Raw genomic sequence first — 19,886 nt, 5'->3', positions numbered from 1 at the left:
ATGCAAGTTGGTATAATACAAACAGAAATTGTAATAGAAAGCGAGAGAAAAGCAGGTTTATGGTATATTTAGAAAGAAAGCCAGGAGAGAGAAACTGGTAGAAGAAAGCAAATGAAAAAGGGAGAATACGGAGATGTAAGGTATGAATAGGTATTCGTTCACATTTGAGGATGCAGTTTTTGGTCACTGGATCATAATGACCATCTGAGAACATATTTGTGTACCATGTTATTTCGTGCTGGACAAGCAGGTGGGTTCTGGATAATTTTATAGGTGGGACGAAGCTGTGCATGTTAGATGATGGGGTAACTAACAAATTTAGGTTTTTTTAGTGCTGTACATTGGTGGGTTTAAAAAGGAACATTTGCTGTCAGTTTACCAACTTTGTTACAGCATTGTTCAGGTTTTGATTCTTTGTGATGCCTGTAGGTTAGTAAGGCTGGAAGTGCCATGACGAAGTGTGGGGAGGAGATAAGTAGTGGCAAGTGTAGCTTCAGCTGTGTAGGTGAGACTGTGTCTATAAAGCATCCCCATTAAGAGTTTTTCTTATGCAATTTTGTATACACAGGTCAAATTTGGGATCATCATCCATTATCATCCCTAATAATTTGCTATGAGATGTGACTTCAATGGTTGAATTATCAAGGCAGAAAACTTTAATTTTTTTTTGCCCATGGGAGAGGAACTTGGGGATTTTTTAAAAGGGTTGAGCATGAGTTTTGAGTTACAAAGCCATGTTTCAGTTGCTATTAAATCTTCCTGAGTAATTCTGAAAATTAGCTTTCCCAATATTGTACATATTATAGAAGAGCTGCTGTATATAATTTTTAATTCCTCAACAGTTATGCGTTATATTCTGTTCTAGTTACTGTTTTATTCATTTAACATGTAAATGTGTCATTTATCAGAATGACTGCATAACTTGCCTGTGTACTTTTCCTGCATTTTATTCTGGGGCTTTTCTTTCCAGGATTCCACTGTCAAAGGGACACTAGTTTAGCCAGACTATTCCGGTCAATAAACAGAAATACGTATGTGATGATATGAGCAAGTGCCAGCATAGACAGCTGGAGTTTTGTAAAGAATGATATGACCTTTGCATCTCAAACTGATTTATACATGATGCTTGTGTTCCAAATGTATTAGAACTGTATGTCATTTGTATATCAAACTGATTTGTACAGATGTTTGAGCTGAAAATGTATCAGTGATGTTTGCTTATCTTAAAATGTATTAACAGTCTACCCTGTTGAAATTAAAAGACATGTACTAGTGCAACTGAATTAAAAGTACATGTTTTAATGGAGGACCCGGAGACAGCAAAGGTTAACTTTAAGAAAAATAAGGGAAATGTAAAAAAGCTTTTAAACCATTACAATGTCACCCCACAGTGCTGAATAGGACAGTGACAACAGGTCTGGGGAAACGGCCTTTGTTCATTAGCTCAGTGAAAAAGAGGGGAGGCCCCAAACACTGCCATAAACATTTGGATGTGTACTGTGGCCATCTGTGCTAAATTCCTGTCTCAACTTCAAAGGGGACTACTGTGATGACCACATCTGGTCATTTGACTCTAGGTTATTCTGTCAGCCCTCTTATAGGTTCATAGGTACTAGGCTATTAGCCCTAGGGCCTATACAAGCCTAGCCAAAAAGGTACCCTGGCTTTCGCCACCCAAGAAAATTATTTTCCTGTGCCACTGTCGAGCAGAGCCACAGAAGTGTTCCCCGGGGTGAATTTCCTATTTCCCATCCAATCATCAAGATTTTTCTTGAAGAATGCTAATGAGGATCTTTGTTTGATATAGACAGGTAGTTTATTCCAGAGTATGGGAAGTATCTGGGACAGGGATCTAGCCCTCCAGCATGTTCTGTTTATTGTGGTGACAAGGTTTAGGTCCCTAGAGCATGTAGCTCAGAGGGATTGGGAGTTCTTTAAGTGGAGCATGTCCAACAGCTCTGGGTTAGACATAGCTTTGTATGTTGGGCAGAGATTGCCTCCGAGTAGGCGATATGTAACAGAGTAAAGCTAGAATTTTTTTGAGACTGTCTACATAGGACATCTCTTTGTGAGGTATTTCTGCGGCCTTTCCAGTTGTTGTAGATGTCTTGTGAGGTACATACCAAAAGGGGCATTGTACTCTATAATGGGTACAAGGAGTGATGAGAAGAGGGGAACAATTACCTCTTTTTCCTGGATGAGAAACCTTTTGTGATGAGGTGTGCCACGTAGAAGGATTTCCTGACTACTGTGGCAATGTGATTATCAAAGGAGAGAATACTGTCCACCTGTGTCTCAAGGTCTCTTATCACACTTTTGTTAAGTAGACTACGCCTATGTGGTAATTCATGGGTACAGAGTTTTTACCATAAGGGATAACAATGCACTTTTTGGCATTGAGCTTGAGGCCATGGCTTTGACACCAAGCATCTGTCTCAGTGAGGCCCTTTTGTAGGATGTCCACATCATTAGGAGTTTTGATTATGGCTCCTAGTTTGCAGTCATCTGCAAACTTCATGAGCCAAAGACCTTCTGTGTTAGCCTGTACTTCAGAGAAGTAGATAAACAGGAGAGGACCCAGGACTGAACCCTGTGGTACTCCACTTGTCACTGGTCTGAAGTCAGATTTGGAGTCTGCTTATTTCACAGTGTGGGTTCTGTCAGTGAGCCAGTTGGCAACCTATCTTGTGACATAGGGGTTTATACCTAGTTTAGTGAATTTATCTATAATTCCAGAGTGGGGGAGGTGTTGAAAGCCTTGGCAAGATCTAGATAGGCTGCGTGAACCACCTTACCCTCATCTACAGCTTTGGTGACTGCTCCAAAGAAGTCTATCAGGTTTAGGAGACATGATCTGCCTTTTACAAACCCAAACTGGGTGGGGTCCAGAGTTTGGAGATTAGCAATGTCTTTGTTTATAAGTTCCATGATGATATGTTCCATGGCCTTGCAGACAAGGCTTGTCAGGCTAATGGGCGGTAGTTCCCAGGGTCCGTGGTGGATCCCCCTTTGGGGAGTGGGATAACCGTCGCTGTGCACCATTCAGTGGGCACAAAGCCTGAGGTGAGGCTATGATTGAACATGGTACTTGGGTGGGGTGCCAGTTCATTCTGTAGTCCGTGTAGAACGCAGCCTGGGATTTTGTCAGGTCCCATGGATGCTGTGTTCTTGGCTTTGGAGAGTGTGGTTTTTACCTGTGCAGTCATGATTACAGGAACTTTGCATTCTTCCGGTATAGAGATGGGTCCTTTAAGGGGTGAGAGGGGGTAAAGTTAGCAGTGAACCTGCCAGGATGTTGGCAATATCAGCTGGTTCTGTATATTTAGTGCCATTGTGCTGTAACTCAGAGCAGATCTGATTGTTGCCATTGAGATTCTTGACAGCTATAGAATGCTTTGTGGTTGTCTTTAGAAACAGTGACGATTTTGTTTTCGTAACTAGCTTTGGAGGATTTTATGAGGGATCTCAGCTTCTTACTGAGGCTGACTTTACTCTTTTTGCAGCAGTTTCTTTCTTCTGTTGTAGAGAGTTTGTTTATGGCAGGGGATCACCAGATTGGCTTCCTTTTTTTGGAGGATAGCACGATCCATGCACTCACGTAAGTGCTTATAAATTGTATTTGTGTAGGATTCAGCAGTCATACCTCCATTGTCCGTCTGCATGGGTGTCCTGAAGTTTTCCACTTTTGTCTTAAGAAGCGTAAAGTTGACCTCTGGTGTGGAACACCGGTCACCCATGTTGGTAATGACCAGGTCTAGGATACTGCTGCCCCTAGTGGGGGTGTGGATAAGTTGATCCAAGGCATTGGAATTTATGAATTCCAGAAAATGTTGAGCAAGAGTTTTGGTACATGAGTAGTTTTCCCAGTTAATGGTGGGGTAGTTGAAATCGCCCATTATTAGGGTGTTAGGTTGTACCCTAATATTTTCCAGTGCATCAAGAAATGAGGAGTGGGAATCCTGGGGCATGGTGGGGATCTATAGCAAGCTACAATTTGAATTTCGGTCTTGCCCAGAGTTAGTTGCATTTGGATAATCTCGGATGCATTATGCTGAGCAACTAGCCTGGAGGTGTGGATATCCTTAATGAATATGGACACGCCTCCGCCTTTATGTTTCGGTCCAGGTTAGGTGGCCAAAAGGTGTGGTATAAATTATAGCCTGGTAATGCAGTGGTGCTCACTGGAGCCTTGAACCAGGTCTCTGTCACTGCACAGATGTCAATGTTCTCCACTTTAAGGCATGCCTCAAGTGAGTGCATTTTGAGGTTTAGACTTCTAGCATTGGGTAGTATTACCCTCAGATTGGAAACTATATTTTAGATATTTCAAAGAGAAATCTCAGGGTACTGAGCATTCTGTTTGGGGCGATCAGATAGAACAGACCCTCACCCACAGCATCTTGCTTCGCAGTAATAATTAACTTAACTAGGGAACAGTAATTCTTCTAGCTTCAGTCAGGAATATAGTGAAGCTTAGTTTAGGAAGATTTTTTTTTTTTTGTAGGAGTCTGTCCATCGATGTTAATTTCAATATTCTCTGTGATTTGAACTCTGTGGTTTACTGTACATTCAATATTTTCATGTTCTTTTATTTATTAAATATATTTAAAACTTTTATTGCGACTGGTCCTTGCAGAAAGTATCTACCCTTTGAGAATACTTATATTTATTTGGTGACACTGTGTGGTCCATTTCAGGCAGCTAGTCATCTTGGTGAACTATCATTTGTAATCATATTAATATTACACAGTACAATTCAATATCCTTTGTAACAGCCTTACAGTAACTGACTGCTGGCAGTGGATCTACCCTATAGACTGGGCAATCTGTGCCAGCGTTTCCCAGGTGTGTGTCTGTGAAAATTAAATCCTAGAGAGTGTATGTATCAGCTGCTTGGGAAAGGGACATGAAACACTGGGTTTACAGAAAAAGTGGTAGAGGACTTGGCTTGGACACTCAGCTGAGGACCTAACCCTACAGCTGTACCAGTGGGAGTCTTATTGGAGACCTGGAGGGAGACAAATATAGAGACATCCAGACCCTGGGCTGTGTGTATTCCCTGTGTGCTCTTAAGGGAAGATGTACTTGATGCAGAGAGGTCCGTGTTTGGAAATACTGAGTGTATCCATTTGTATTCCAAGTGCACACCCCTCTCCAGTGTCAGTGGGGAGGATTCAGGCTCCTTGACTACTGGCCCAGTGTGGAGATGACACATACTGGTGGCCATCACATATTGGTAGACAACATACATAAACAACATCTGCACATACTGGAATAAAGATATCATTGCAGGATACAAGCTGCTCAGATTTAACTAGACAATGTCCAAGGTATAAAGATGGATTTCCTACTCATCACTTTCAGTATACAAAATCTTAACCTGTACTACAAATTCTTAGAATAGTTGAAAACTAATATTATATACACTGCACTCGGTAAGAACAATACTCGAGTAACAATTTGTCACAAAATATTTCTGTTTTTAACTTCCTTTGCCTTGCTATGACACTACTAGTCACTACTAGTCTAGCACACTACTGTAAATACAGTTGTATTCTGTTCTTTGAAAAGGAGCCTCCGACCAGTCAATGTCCATGGTTAGCAAAGTTAAACAAAAATGCATTTTTAGTAATTTATTTGATACACACACGCATTGTGCACGTCCATGCACTGTGTGCGTACCACATGGCTCCATTTACATAAATGCACATACAGATTATATATGCATATGTGTACAAAATATGCTGGGCATAAAAGCTTTTCAAGTGGAATTCAACAAGATATGTGCGACAGCCAGCAGTAGATCTCTATGCAGCAACTTTAAACAGTGTATTTCTCAGATTCACACACCACTTTCAAGACCTCCACCCCTATCCTTAAAACACATGTATGTGTCTATGGAAGTTCTTGCTAAGGACACGCAGTAACAAATGCTCATCTCCACAGACAAGTAAACATCAATGCTTCAAAACTCCCTTGGGTACCTATGATATGATCACTGTTCACATCAGTCACCCCAAAGAAATAACTGCTATGAAATGCTCAGTCTTTTCCAGGTCCAGTTGCTTCTCCAATAATAGTTGTGGATCACTAGCATCACAATCAAAAATCCACCTGCTATATTGCCTGGTCTACCCACTTAGCCTTCAACAATAAACGGTCTCATAACAATCTCATGTTACACTTGGGCAGAATATATGGTTTACATTTTACTGCAAGGAGAAATACTTTCTTACCTCATCAGAGTTGTCTGTTCCACCATCCTTTCCACTATTACTATTTTTAGTGCTGCTCTTAACAGGTTTTGCAGGCTCCTACAAAGGAAATATTAAAAGCATTTCAATTTATTAGTCTACATGCAGTCTACCCTCTTCAATCACACATCTGTTATCAACCAAATGTACCAGACATAAGTGTACCCAAAAAAGTGCATTGTTCTCCACTCTTCCCAGGTTTATTATCTGTACAAATATGCCTACAACTGTACCAAAGCTACAATGATCTGTACCAATGTTGTTTAAAAGTTAAATTACTGTTTTGTTACTACTATTGCAAGGAGCACCACCTTAAATTGAAACATACATTTAACGCTGTAGCAAAAGCATTTCAACAAATCTATGCATATAAAGTGGATTAGGACAACAAAGAGACTGTAAGAATATCTGGTTACAGTCCTGTCATTAATATAGTGTTAAAACTATCTTTCCCACAGAGTTCTTTAACATACCACAATTTTTTTTTTTGGCAAAGAAACGCTCAATCTGACATAAGTACAAGAATTACATGGATTTAAATAAATGAACATGATACAGCCAAAATGCTGCACTTTTAGACATAGTGATAATATAAAAAGAATAAAAAACTGTTCTACAAATAAGATACTTGCCTTGCGTAATTCAATCATACAACTAGAATGTCAAAAGAAAATAATAGGTCAATGATTGTGCATGAAGCCTGCTACCTGAATTGCAGACCAATACCACACAATGCATTCACAATCTCTGGAGCCATGGTCATACCACATTATTCCTCCCCACCAAACAACCACTACCAACTGTTACATGAAAAGCACAGAACCAAAATGAAAATTAAATAAAAGTGCTATCAAAGCTACAACTGCAAATTTTATCCTCAATATTTATGGATAAACTCTTGAGGCAGAAAAACCTTGCTGTCTTCCACATCTGGATACTTACATCCAAGGATGAGACAATAAAATCCTTAATCCATTGCTTATGAACAAACTCTAAGGTGAAGGTGCCTCCTTGCCCTTCCACATCTGGATTCTACTCATGTTTGATGTATTCCTCATCTACACACCTGTCACTTCTTTACTCTTTGCGTACAGTTTAGTCTCAGAACTCTTATCTTGTATAATAATAAAAAGTCATTTTACTGTTTTACATCCACCTCTCCAAATCCTTTTGTCCTATCTGTATTAATGGTTAACTCATTTATAAACTCTCTTGCCAATGCTCTAGGAAAACAATCTCAAATGATGTGTTAAAAAAGTACTTACCCAACAACACGAAAAGGTAGCATCTACTCATTGATGTGCAAAGTTCTAGAAAATTAATAAAAACAAACCAACTAAAATAAAGTTGTTACTTGCACATTGGCGGCATCCCGCTCCAAACCCTTGTGGAAGAATACTCTAGGAAACATCTTTCTGCTGGTGGAAGAAACAACTACTTCAAATAATGATAGCATAACTTGTATACAGGATTTAAATAAATGAACATGATACAGCCAAAATGCTGCACTTTTAGACACAGTGATAATATAAAAAGAATGAAGAACTGTTCTACAAATAAGATACTTGCCTTACGTAATTCAATCATACAACTAGAATGTCAAAAGCAAATAATAGGTCAATGACTCTGCATGAAGCCTGCTACCTGAATTGCAGACCAATACCACACAATGCATTCACAATCTCTGGAGCCATGGTACATGTACACGGACAACCCTCTCCTCCTCCAAACAGGTTCAAATATATGTGAGAGATGCAACTATTTAGCCAAACTGGAGGCTGAGCTCTCTCATCTCAAAACTGGTGTAACCAGTCAGTAGGAGGAGAAGGTAACCTCACACAACACAATTCCAGTACCACATAGTCCCACCACATCAGCGAACCAAACACTAAATACACAAAAACATACTCGGAGGCTCTAAATAAAAATCTACCCAAGCAACAGAGACCTCCAAAGCAGAAATCCAAGCAAACGCCATCTCAAAACAAAACACGCACAACACATAGCCCACAAAGTCAGTGTGCCAAGCAGCCACAGCCCTTAAGGCTGAATAACACACCTGATACTCTTGTAATAGGTGACTCTATTGTCAGACACACTGATGTCCAGCTCACCAGGCTGAATAAAGAGAAGGTCATGGTGAGCTGCCCGTCAGGTGCTAGGATCCGCCACATAACGCAAGCACTCAGGTCACTCCAAAGCAAATACAAATATGACTCAAGTCATTGTACATGCTGGTGTGAATGACCCGAGACGTACCTCCCTGGACTACATGAAAAGAGACATAGAGGAGCTCTCTGATCATGTAGCCCAGGCTGGTATGACCCTGACCTTGAGCAGCATCTTACCCTCACCTAGAATGATGCCACAGTACAAAGACAAAATGATTGATTTTAACAATTGGCTAAAATTTTGGTGTCATTCAAAGGGGATCCAGTGTCTGTCAGCCTGGGATGACATGCTCGACAAGCCACATTGCTTCGCTAGGGACGGCTTGCACCTGTCACCACTGGGCTTTTTGATATTGGCAAAGGCTCGTCACCCCCATAGTGCCTTTTTTAGGCAAGGCTCAAAAGTCAAACCCACCCCCATAGACAGCACAAGGAACAAGAAACTAAGGGTAATGCTGCTTAACGCCAGAAGTCTTAACCTCAAGATGCATGCACTCGAAGCTCTCCTCAGTATGGAGAACATCGATATCTGTGCAGTGACAGAAACCTGGTTTAAGGCTCCAGAGAGCACCCCAGCACTACCAGGCTATACCTCATATCATGCTTTTCGGCCCCAAAACCCGGACCGAACCACAAAAGGAGGGGGAGTTTCCATATTTAATCAAGGATATCCACACCTCCAGGTTAGTGGCATTGCACGAAGTATCGGAGACCATCCATGTGCAACTAACAGTGGGCAAGACTGCTTTTCAGTTTATAGCATCCTACAGACCACCCTCTCAAAATCAGGAATCCCACTCGGCTTTCCTGAAAACATTGGAGAACATGAAGATCTCTCCGAACACCATTATATTGGGCGACTATAACTACCCAAGCATTGACTGGGAGCACTACTCAAGCCCTAGCACCTTAGCCCAAAGGTTCCTGGAAATTATAAACTCAAATGCTATGGAACAACTAGTCACCACTCCCACAAGAGGGGACAACATACTAGACTTGATCATTACCAACATGGGGACTCTATGCTCCACTCCAGAAGTATATTCCTCATTGGTAAGATCAGACCATAAATTAATTTCACTGCATGTCCACATCCCGACCCCACCCCCAGCCCAGAAAACCACAGTGAAAAACTTCTCAAAAGCGAACTTCTCACTTCTCAAAACCGAAGTGGAATCCTTCAAGGCCCCAGGGCCAGTGGAAACTATGGCCCAAACTGCAGAATCCTATATAAACGCATTCTACGGACATCTCCAGGAATGCATGGATCATGCTATCCCAAACAAAACCAAGACCCAATCATCCAAAGGCAGGCGTCCAGTCTGGTGGACCCCTGCCATAAATAAACTGTACAACAGAAGGAGGAAGCTACTACATGATAGAGCAAAATCCCCAATAGGGAAGGCATCTCTGATCAGTACTAGCAAAAAATTACGATCCCTCATAAAATCCTCCAAGGCCAGCTTCGACAGAAAAATTGCACAAGACACCAAAGACAATCATAAGGCTTTTTTCAGTTATGTTAGGAACCTGGGATGCAACTCCCAGACTTGTTCTGAGTTGATTCTAAACGTCAAAAAATACAGTGAACCCACAGACATCACCAATATCCTGGCAGACAGGTTCAATGCAAACTTCTCCCCCCACCTCCCCCCCCCCAAAAGAGCAAGTATCTATCCCGGCAGATGGGCTGCCTCCCAAACTTCTCTGATGCTCAGGTGAAGGCTGCCCTCTCCAAAGCAAAAAACACTGCTTCCATGGGACCAGATGGCGCCCCAGGTTGCGTCCTACATGAACTCCAAGAGGAACTAATCCCTCAAATAAAACAGCTATACAATCTCAGCCTCACTACAGGATATGTGCCCACAGAATGGCGTACAGCAACAGTGGTCCCACTCCACAAAGGTGGAGCCTCTACGGACCCTGGAAACTATCTCCCCATAAGCCTGACTAGCTTAGTCTGCAAGGCTATGGAGAGGATCATCATGGAGCTCATAAACAAAGACATTGGGGACCTACAGACACTAGATCCTACCCAGTTTGGCTTTGTCAAGGGCAGATCCTGCCTTTTGAACCTGGTTGACTTCTTCGAAACAGTCACCAAAGCCACAGATGAAGGGAAGGTAGTCCACACAGCCTATATGGACCTTGCAAAGGCATTTGACACAATACCCCACTCGGGCATCATAGATAAGCTATCCAGCTTAAATATAAACCCCTATGTCACAAGATGGGTCGCAAACTGGCTCAAAGACAGAACCCACAGAGTGAGAGTTGCTGGAGCCATGTCAGACTCGAAACCGGTCACAAGTGGCGTCCCACAGGGTTCTGTCCTGGGACCAATCTTGTTCGGTATATACTTTTCCGAGGTACAGGCAAACGTGGAAGGACTATGGATCACCAAGTTCACAGACGACTGCAAACTGGGTGCCATAATCGACTCTCCAGCTGACACAAACATCCTTCAAAATGGTCTCTCAGAGACAGATAACTGGTGCCAGCGCCATGGTTTAAAGCTAAATGCCAAAAAATGTATAGTCATACCCTTTGGCAAAAACAATGTGTCCACAAATTACCACATAGGCGGAAACCCATTAAGTACAAAGAAAGTTATTAGGGACCTGGGGACCCAAGTTGATAGCAATCTCTCCTTTGAAAACCACATTGCCAAAGTGGTTAGAAAGACCTTCTACATAGCCCACCTCATCACGAAGGGTTTCACATCTAGATCAAGAGAGGTAATCGTGCCCCTTTATTCATCCCTCATTAGGCCCATCATAGAATACAATGCACCTTTTGGGATGTACCTTACCCGACACCTGCAGCAATTAGAAAGACCCCAAAAGTATCTCACCAAGAGGATCAAGGGTCTCAAACAGATGCCATATGCTGCTCAGTTAAAAAAACTCCAGCTCTACTCAACTGCATACCGCCTACTTCAAGGCGATCTATGCCTGACATACAAAGCTATGTCAAATCCAGAATTAATGGACATGCTCCACCTCAGTAAATCTAAATCCCTTAGAGCCACATGCTCGAGGGACTTGAACCTCAGCACAGAAATAAATAGAACTTGCTGGAGGGACAGGTTCATAACCCAGAGGCTCCCTTCGCTCTGGAATAGAATTCCAGTTCATGTGAGGCAGAGCACCTCACTGAATCTCTTCAAGAAGAATCTCGATAGGTGGATGAGGGATCGTAGGTTTGTCCCAGGGATTACTCCCGTGTCACTATTAGACAGAGGCACAGTAAACTAAACCTTAAAAAGGGCACAGTATACTCAAATCAAGTGGGGGGGGGGGCGTAAGCCATACAGAATCGGGCTAGGCTTACAACTGCCCCAGGGCAGATAGCCTAGCATGAACCTATGAACTTCAGAGGGAAAAGATGTTTAAAATTGCATAAGTGGCTTACACTACAGGAGGCATTATGAATCAGTACCTTCTCCAGTTATTTAGCAACAACATCTTGTCAATTTCAGTTTTCTGTTCTCCCTCTCACTCAAATAAGCAGTTACAGGTAAAAAAAAAAGGAAGATACCACAATTTCTAAAAGGAAGAACACCGCAAAAGTGCACACAAAAATGAAAAGGAACTACTTTTCTAACAACAAAACATAACTAAAACAGCTAAGAGACTGAAAATAAACCACAACGTAACACATCGGTAAAATAACACAAATCATTATATAAGAATAAACAACCTCCTGGGTGGACATTATGAAGAAAGCGGCATTTCCTGAATGTTTACTATTTCCACATAATACTAACTTACACATCAACACTTACAAGCTGTCACCCCTTTACAACACTGCGTGATGGTAAGCGCATTACTTTGAATAGAACGTCAAGTGCAATACTAGGGATAAAGTGATCACCGTAATCAATAAACACTCAAAGCAAATGACTGAAAGATCATTAACAGACCGCAGACAGCTACTCTCTGTACGAGTTACACAGCACTTTGTGAAGCGCTAAACAGTTAACACGTCAGTATATAGCAAAACACTATATGTATGCACACCACATTAATACTGCACTTTCATTATAACAGTGTCACTGCAGATAAATTATAGCACATGACAAAACCAGACTTTTTCCAACATAAAATTATTCTGCCTTTCCTTAACTATCAGATTGACAGGGTGCAGTCCCCCAATAGGAAGCAAGAACTGAATCTATTTCTGATGTGCTGTGCCTGTCAAACGTATGAAAACGCTTTCACTAAACAGATCTAACAATGCAATTAACCAAGAGAGAGCCCGCAGAAAAAGAAAAGTGTGCTCTTTTCAGTTTAATTCAGACTGTACACTATACAGCTATAAACACATTAAAACAAACGGAATGTAAGGTGGTACTATTCTATGTAACTATGTTACATTTTATGGATGCCACGGACATGATACCTTTTTTTCAATAAAATATTTTGCTGAGCATTAACTGTAGTTTTAAATGTTAACCATAGGAGAAGGTGCAAGATGCGTCTGCACCGGTAAAACATTCTCCGGTAGGCCGCGCAGCCTACACTATTCCCTTCTCCATACTGGAACATTCAAGCATTCCAGTTTTTTACTCAGCCCTGTTTTTCCTCAAGTTCTGCCACAACCAAAAGCCACATGAGTACCTTTTCTTTCTTGGCTTTATTCGGCATGATCCTATTATAACTCGATATATCCAGTGTTTTTATTCCCAGAACTCCCTCTCACATCAGCTCCCTGCGCCCTTGCAGGCCAGTGATACAGCGATTGGTCGTTTGGACCTGTAACCTGCTTAGCGACGCTTCTCCGTCTCTAATTCTGCTGGTTCACTACTCAGGATGGAATTTTCTGATTGGGCAACGCAATGACAGGAGGCTGGCAATACGCCTACTTTGCAGGAAAGGAAATGCATTTGATTGGATGGACCACGTTTCAGAAGTTTGTTTAACTTGGTAGCGACAGCAGCACGCCTTTCTAAAGTAATGAAAAAGCAGAGCAAAACGACAGAAAAGATAGTTTCGTGTCAGGTGTGAAAGGTCTTCAGAGTTAGCTCTCTCTGTGAGCCACAAACTGCACTGAAAGGAAGTACTGTAAATGCACAGAAGACGAAAAATACATACTTAAACTGTCTCCCAGCAAAATGCAGTTGCGCTGCTTTTAATATACTGGTATACTAATAAATCAAACAGCATTTTCAATTTTCTAAACTGTACACCGAACAGTCAGCAGAAACAGCTGTTTAGGGCAAGACGGAATTTAGACATAAGGAGTCTGCATTGGTGCCTAATCTCTACCCACATCACATAACCACGCCCTTTCTGAAGTCCATACTGTATCACACCCACAAACACTACCAGTTAAATCATTATATTTGTCCGCTTGTAGTTCCCTGGGTTATAGACACAGTCAAAGAATATCTGTAAATGCTAATTTTATTTACAAGAATGATATGGCGCGATTATATGCATTAGTTGTGTTGAAAGGCATAAAACAAAGCCAAGTGCTTCGCACTGTGTGCAGCATAATCTTCTACGACTTATTATTAATCACGCCTCTCAACTGTCCTTGATTTGTGACCTAAATTTTAGCTGTGTCCCTCAACTCCACCTAAAACTGATTACCTTTGAAGAAAAGGTGGTGAAATACGCGTAATATAATAACAATAATTAAGAAGTGTAGACTTCTTTTACTTAACACAATGTATATTAGTTCACATTTTCTTATTATGTCAAGGTCCCATGTTAATACTACTAATATTTTAAAAATGTTCCTGATTATTTCTGGATTTGTCCCTGATTGGTTGAGAGCTATGATTATTTTATGAGCTCCGAAGTACCAAATTTTATATATATTTTTCATGTGGCGTATGTCTTTCTATGCATATAATAGTTGTATGGGTTTACCGGGGTAAGACACTGATTACGAAGACCGTTTTCAGGCGAAGACTTCTTCGGAAGACCTCAAAGATAATAGTTACAAACGATTGATACAATGCAACGCAAACAACTGCAATACAAAACTGAATATAATGTGCATCAAATAACAAAGTAGACAACCTCCAACAAAATTTGAATGCGATGTTCATTGGTCATACAAAGAAACAAAAATGCTACTTAACGTTTGTAACAGAGACTGTGGAGGGTGGCTATTTATAATATATACATTTTTGCATGATCCGAGAAAGAATGCATTACTGTGGTCAAGTCTCAAATAATTAAAACTGTTATCATGCTACGATTTCGAGCTTGTTATTTATTTATTTATTTCAGTTTGATGACTGGGGAAATCCACTGGGCCAAAAAGAGCCCGCTTTCAGTGCAGCCCGGGGAGAAAAGCCCCATTAACAATAACAAGCATGCATAACAAACAGAGCATATAACATAAGCTGAGAGAACAATTTAACAAGTATGACGATATAACATTGTATACAGAGTAGCAGTATTGACAGTGGAGTGTTAGGTGGGTTTATGCTGTAACATTTGCAGTGATTTTTTTGATTAGGCATGATTTAAACTGGGGTCTAAATCAATGCCACCGGTAGTCAGAGCCTTTAAAGTCATCCAGAATTAAAATAATGTTTGTGTATGCAGAAGCCAGAGATGATAGTGAGATTAGATAGAGAATGACAAAGTTCAGGTGGTAGGAGGGAGGAGCTATAGTTAGTACTCTGTAGTTTAGTTTCTGGGGCTTAAAAGTGGGACTGAATTGTGACTGTGCTCTGAGGTTGTAGGACTGAGTGGCAGTAGTGAGTTTGGCAGCAAGAGACGTGGAAATCTCAGGATGTATAAACTTGATCTTTGATGGATGTCTTATCTTTGTTTCTCTGGAAAATTCTTACATTTTTGTAAAGTATGACAATGGTGCTTAAATGTAAGGGAGTTAGTGATGAAATGACAGATTTTATTAGAAACTGATTGGAGGGTGGTCATATTTTTGCAGAATGCTGCAGTACTCATTGTAAGTACATACACTAAGTAAAGAGGATTCCTTTACCTATGTCAGCCCACGCAGAAAGTGAGAGTAAATGGGAGATCCCAAAGGCCAAAAAGAATAAAGTGGTTGATTTTTACTTTTTTTATCAATATTAAGTGGAAAATGTGCCCAAATATTTGATTGTGGTTGTGGATTTGAATGGGTTATTAATTTCATTATGTGAATGGATGAGAGGTTTTGAAGACCATTTGGTATAATGGTTAAGGTCTTCACCTCCCATGCACAAAGTACAAGGTTTGAGCTTGACCTCTGGCCAATGTCTTTTTGGAGTTTGCATGTTCTCTCTGTGTCTCTGTGGTGGGACTTGTTGAGAGTTTCCATCTCAAACTCACCAATGAATGGAACTATAGACAGTAGCACAGACTCTACATGGTGCCATATAGTGAGAAGAGTTGCATAGACCAACCGCTTTGGGTATCTACTGTGGTGTGCAGTATCCTCAAGATAGGAGAACATGGAACTCAGACTACAAGCTGTGCAGGGCTAGCCACTTGATGGTGTAAAATATGGCTCTAGGTGATTCGGTCATGTTGACTAATGTCACCAATTGAGCATGGGTAGTTACCAGTGATAAGTGGGTTGAGGCCCTGGCCTACTTTGACTTACGCCAGAGACCCATGCTAATGGTGGGAGGGGTGTATGTGCCCCTATTGGCCAGTGTGTGCCCTCCATAAATCCTAGCAGCCCTGGGTCATTAACCTACTGGCCGGCCTTAGTCCATTTGCCTAGCCTGGTTTATCTGTAACAGCTCTGTTGAGCGAAAGCTGGACATAAAAAACAATCAACCTGCCTAACATGAACTAAGAATTGCCAAGTTCACTGACAGGACAGAGCTTGGAAGTGGATCACACGATAGTACGGAGAAGGCTGGACATCCTATGTATCCAAGAGACAAGATGGAAGGGCAGTGCAGCAAAGCCACTTGGCTTCGGATCCAAAGTCTGCTACTCAGGAGGACAGGCTAGAAATGGTGTTAGAATTATGTTGTGATAGAGGCTTCAGAAGCCAGTAAGGGATGTCATCAGAACTAAAGATGGAATCATGGCACTCAGACTCTAATTGTAATGATAGGGCAGTATTCATAATCTCAGCCTTATGCCCCACAGCAAGGTTGTGATAGTGAGGAAAAAAGTGCATTCATACAGCAGTTTCAGGACATACCTACTAGATAAAGCAGGACAACATGAACTGATGTTGATAATGGGTGACTTAAATGCACATATTGGGACAGATAGAACAGGATATGAGGACTGTCTGGGTCCTGGGGCAACAGGAATAAAAAATAAAGGAGGTGCCATTCTAGACTTCTGTCTGGCAAATGGCTTGATAGTAGCAAAGACATGGTTCAGAGGGAGAGAGAGATACAGTCATAAGATCACATACAAGAGTGGCCAACATGCAACTCAGGTAGACTTCCTCCTTGTAAGGAAAGGGCATGGGGGTAGAATCAGTGATTGCAAAGTCATTCCTAGTGAAACAGTTGACCCACAGCATAAACCACTGCACAATAAGCTGCAAGTAGTGGTCAGAATTGGCTCTAAGATCAACAGAGACCAGGCTGAAGACCTGGAAGTTTGCTGGAGGGAAAGCACAACAGTTCAAAAAATTACTCTGGGCTCTAGCACCCCAAGAAGAAGAAATAGGTGGAATTGAAGAAGAATGGCAGTGCCTCAAAACAGCATGTGTGAGGACTACAGAACAGATATGTGGCCAAGCCAGGTAAGGAAAACTGGTGGTGGAATGCAGAAGTCCAGGAAGTCAACAAAAGAAAGGAGTGCAGGAAAAAGTGGGAGATAGAAAAGATGAACCAGGCTCGGAAGGAATACTGGTTGGCTAACAAAGAAGCTAAGAAAGGAGTTGCAGTAGCAAAGAATGGGGTATCAGAGACACTATATGAGCTTCTGGAAAGCTGGGTAAGATAGGAGAGAAATGGCTCCTGAGGGTACTCATAGCAGTGTAGAGAGAAAGATGTATCCCAGATGACTGGAGTATAAGCATACTTGTGGGAGTGTACAAGAACAAAGGGGACATGCACAACTGTGCGCAGTGCAGTGGCATCAAGCACCTATCAAATTGCATGAATGCTCTGGAGAGGGTAATTGATAAACAGATATGCAGAGTCTTAGAATGTAAGATGGGAGATGAACAGTTCAAATTCAGATCAGGATGCAGCACAATTGACCTGATGTTTGCAGTGAGATGGATAGTTCAGAAGACGCTATAGATGAGGAACGAGTCCAACTGAGCTCCTAGACTTGGAGACACCATATGACAAGGTAATAAGAAAGGTGATTTGGGCAGTACTGCAGTGGTTCAAAGACCCCAAAATATTGGTAGAATTAGTAAGGGCTATGTACAAGGACCTAATGACTTATGTACAAACAGCGTTCGGTCTCACAGAGGAGTTCCCAGTAGGAGTAGGTGTACATCAGGGTTCAGTTCTGAGCCTGCTGCTGTTCATATTGGTGATGGACTACATTAGCAAACAGGTCGGAGGGGACAGATCAACAGATTTGCTGTATACAGACAACGTGGCATTGCAGGCAGACTGAGCAAGAACTTCAGCAAAGGATATGGGAATGGAATGCAAAATTGAAGGCACATGGGATGGAACTAAGTACAGATAAGACAGTGGTAATGGCAACAAATTGGAGAAATCAGACGAAGCTGAGAATTGGGATAGAAGGGAAGACAGTGGAACAGGTTAATAGCTTTGAGTATCTGGGAGGGTTAGTTGAGAAGAGAACTCTGCATAAAGATGTCAAAGCTAAAATAAGAGGGCCTGCAGTCATCTGGCATAGTGTATCAGGTGTAGTGTATGAAAGAATAATGCCAAAGAAGCTGAAAAGTAAGGTGTACAAAACAGAGCTGCGACCAGAACTACTGTATGGTACAGAAACCTGAGCAGTAAAGGCAGAGCAGATGAGGAAGCTAAATGTGATGGAAATTAGGTGCCTGAGATGGGTGGTAGGATGCACACTGTGGGACAGAAGAAGAAATAAGGATATAAGAGCAGAAGTTGAAGTAGCCCCATTTGCAGAAAAGATCAAAGAGAACAGATTATGGTGGTTCATGCACATGTGCAGAAAAGCAGAAAAGAATCTGGTAAAGAAAATTTGTGACCGGAAGAAGGTAAGAGGAAATGAGGGCATCTAGCAAAGAGGTGGATGGATTGAGTGAAGGAAGATCTGCAACAGTAAGGCATGAGGGTTGAAGGAGGCAGGACTGTAGCATTGAATTGGGAGAGATGGTGACAGTTAACATGACACCCTGATCTCATGTAGAAAATGGGAAAAAGGGAGTTGATGAATGGATGAGGGGCATTTTGGATGATTTTTTTAACATCTTTATTCAAAACCAGTATAATCAACAGCAAATGCATCAGATCAACTTACATTATATTATATTATACACATCGTTTTTCCATGTCTTCATTCCATCTAAATATCATCCAGTAATTACACTACCCTTAATATAACAGAGTTCTCAATTCCTTTTTTCTTTTGCTAGCTTATTCCCAATTAACTAACAAAATCATAAACTATATGCATTCCCTTCCCCTTTTACATTATTTTCATTCTCAATTATTTATCACTTATTATATCCAATTGACTGCTTCTCTTCCATAATAACCCAAAAATCTTTCTATGTATTCGCATTCTCTTAATTCCTCTTCCTTTACATAAAGTGAATTCCTCTAAACCCCATTTACTCTACTAATTAAGTTTCCTTATACTCACTCCCTTCAATAATCTCTGTTCCTCTTTTGCCACCTTGCTCATCATTTCCTCTATAAGATCCCATATGGCCACTTCTCTTCTTTTCCTCTTCTGCATAATAGCTTTCTTACTTATTGTCATCAACGCACTCATTTGCTTCCTATCATCCTCTGGGACTGGTTCTTTATATCCTAGTACAAATATTTTTGTTGATAAGTTTTATATGGCTGGAAATGTTTCCTTTACTACCTCCCTTAACTCCTTAGATTATCAGAATCCCAGAAGATGTGCTTCTACATGCCACTTTCTATCCTACACCTCCAGAAGAGATCATCCTTCTCTCCAAACATCCTAGACAACCTATACAGTAAAATATTTATACAAATACTTCTAGACAAAAAGTCAAAATTTCCTTGACCTTGTTTCTGTTCTAAGGAGAGTAATCATGGCATCCCATTCAATATGCAATATCTGTGACTTTAGTTGCTTTTTCCATTGCATTCTCAATTTCCCCAAACTTTTACCTTCCCTATCTCTCAGACAGTTATTTCCTACACAAACCAGCCCTCTTGTTGGACCTCCTTCCTCCCTTTTTCACTCTTGTCTCCTTCACCAACTGAGAAAACTGCTTTCCCCCTTTTATTTATTTATTTAGAGACACTCTTCCCTCTCTTTACTACTTCTTGGCAATCTCTTAGTACCCCCCTCCAGGTTTTCATCAATCTGATATTCTTCCCATATCTCTGCCCATGACTTTACCCTGACCCCTTCCT

At 41.2% G+C, this 19,886-nt stretch overlaps 1 protein-coding gene across 1 annotated transcript in view; it reads right to left on the bottom strand.

Moving 5' to 3' along the window:
• Positions 1-13,254, bottom strand: part of LOC122789622 (serine/threonine-protein phosphatase 2A 56 kDa regulatory subunit delta isoform-like) — a 1,584,804-nt gene extending 1,571,550 nt beyond the window's left edge. Inside the window, exons 1-2 of the mRNA XM_044057373.1 lie at positions 13,048-13,254; positions 6,237-6,314 (exon numbers count right to left, since the gene is read on the bottom strand). Coding sequence (XP_043913308.1) covers positions 6,237-6,314; positions 13,048-13,074 — 105 coding nt within the window. The 5' untranslated portion in view covers positions 13,075-13,254. The remainder of the gene's footprint in view (positions 1-6,236; positions 6,315-13,047) is intronic.
• Between the last annotated feature and the right edge of the window lie 6,632 nt (positions 13,255-19,886).

The sequence above is a fragment of the Protopterus annectens genome, chromosome 1.part0 (assembly GCF_019279795.1).
Source record: "Protopterus annectens isolate FY-2018-M chromosome 1.part0, PAN1.0, whole genome shotgun sequence".
In the NCBI taxonomy this organism is placed as follows: Eukaryota; Metazoa; Chordata; order Ceratodontiformes; family Protopteridae; genus Protopterus; species Protopterus annectens.
The sequence above is the reverse complement of the archived record's forward strand: the minus strand, read 5'-3'. Positions and strand labels throughout refer to the sequence as shown.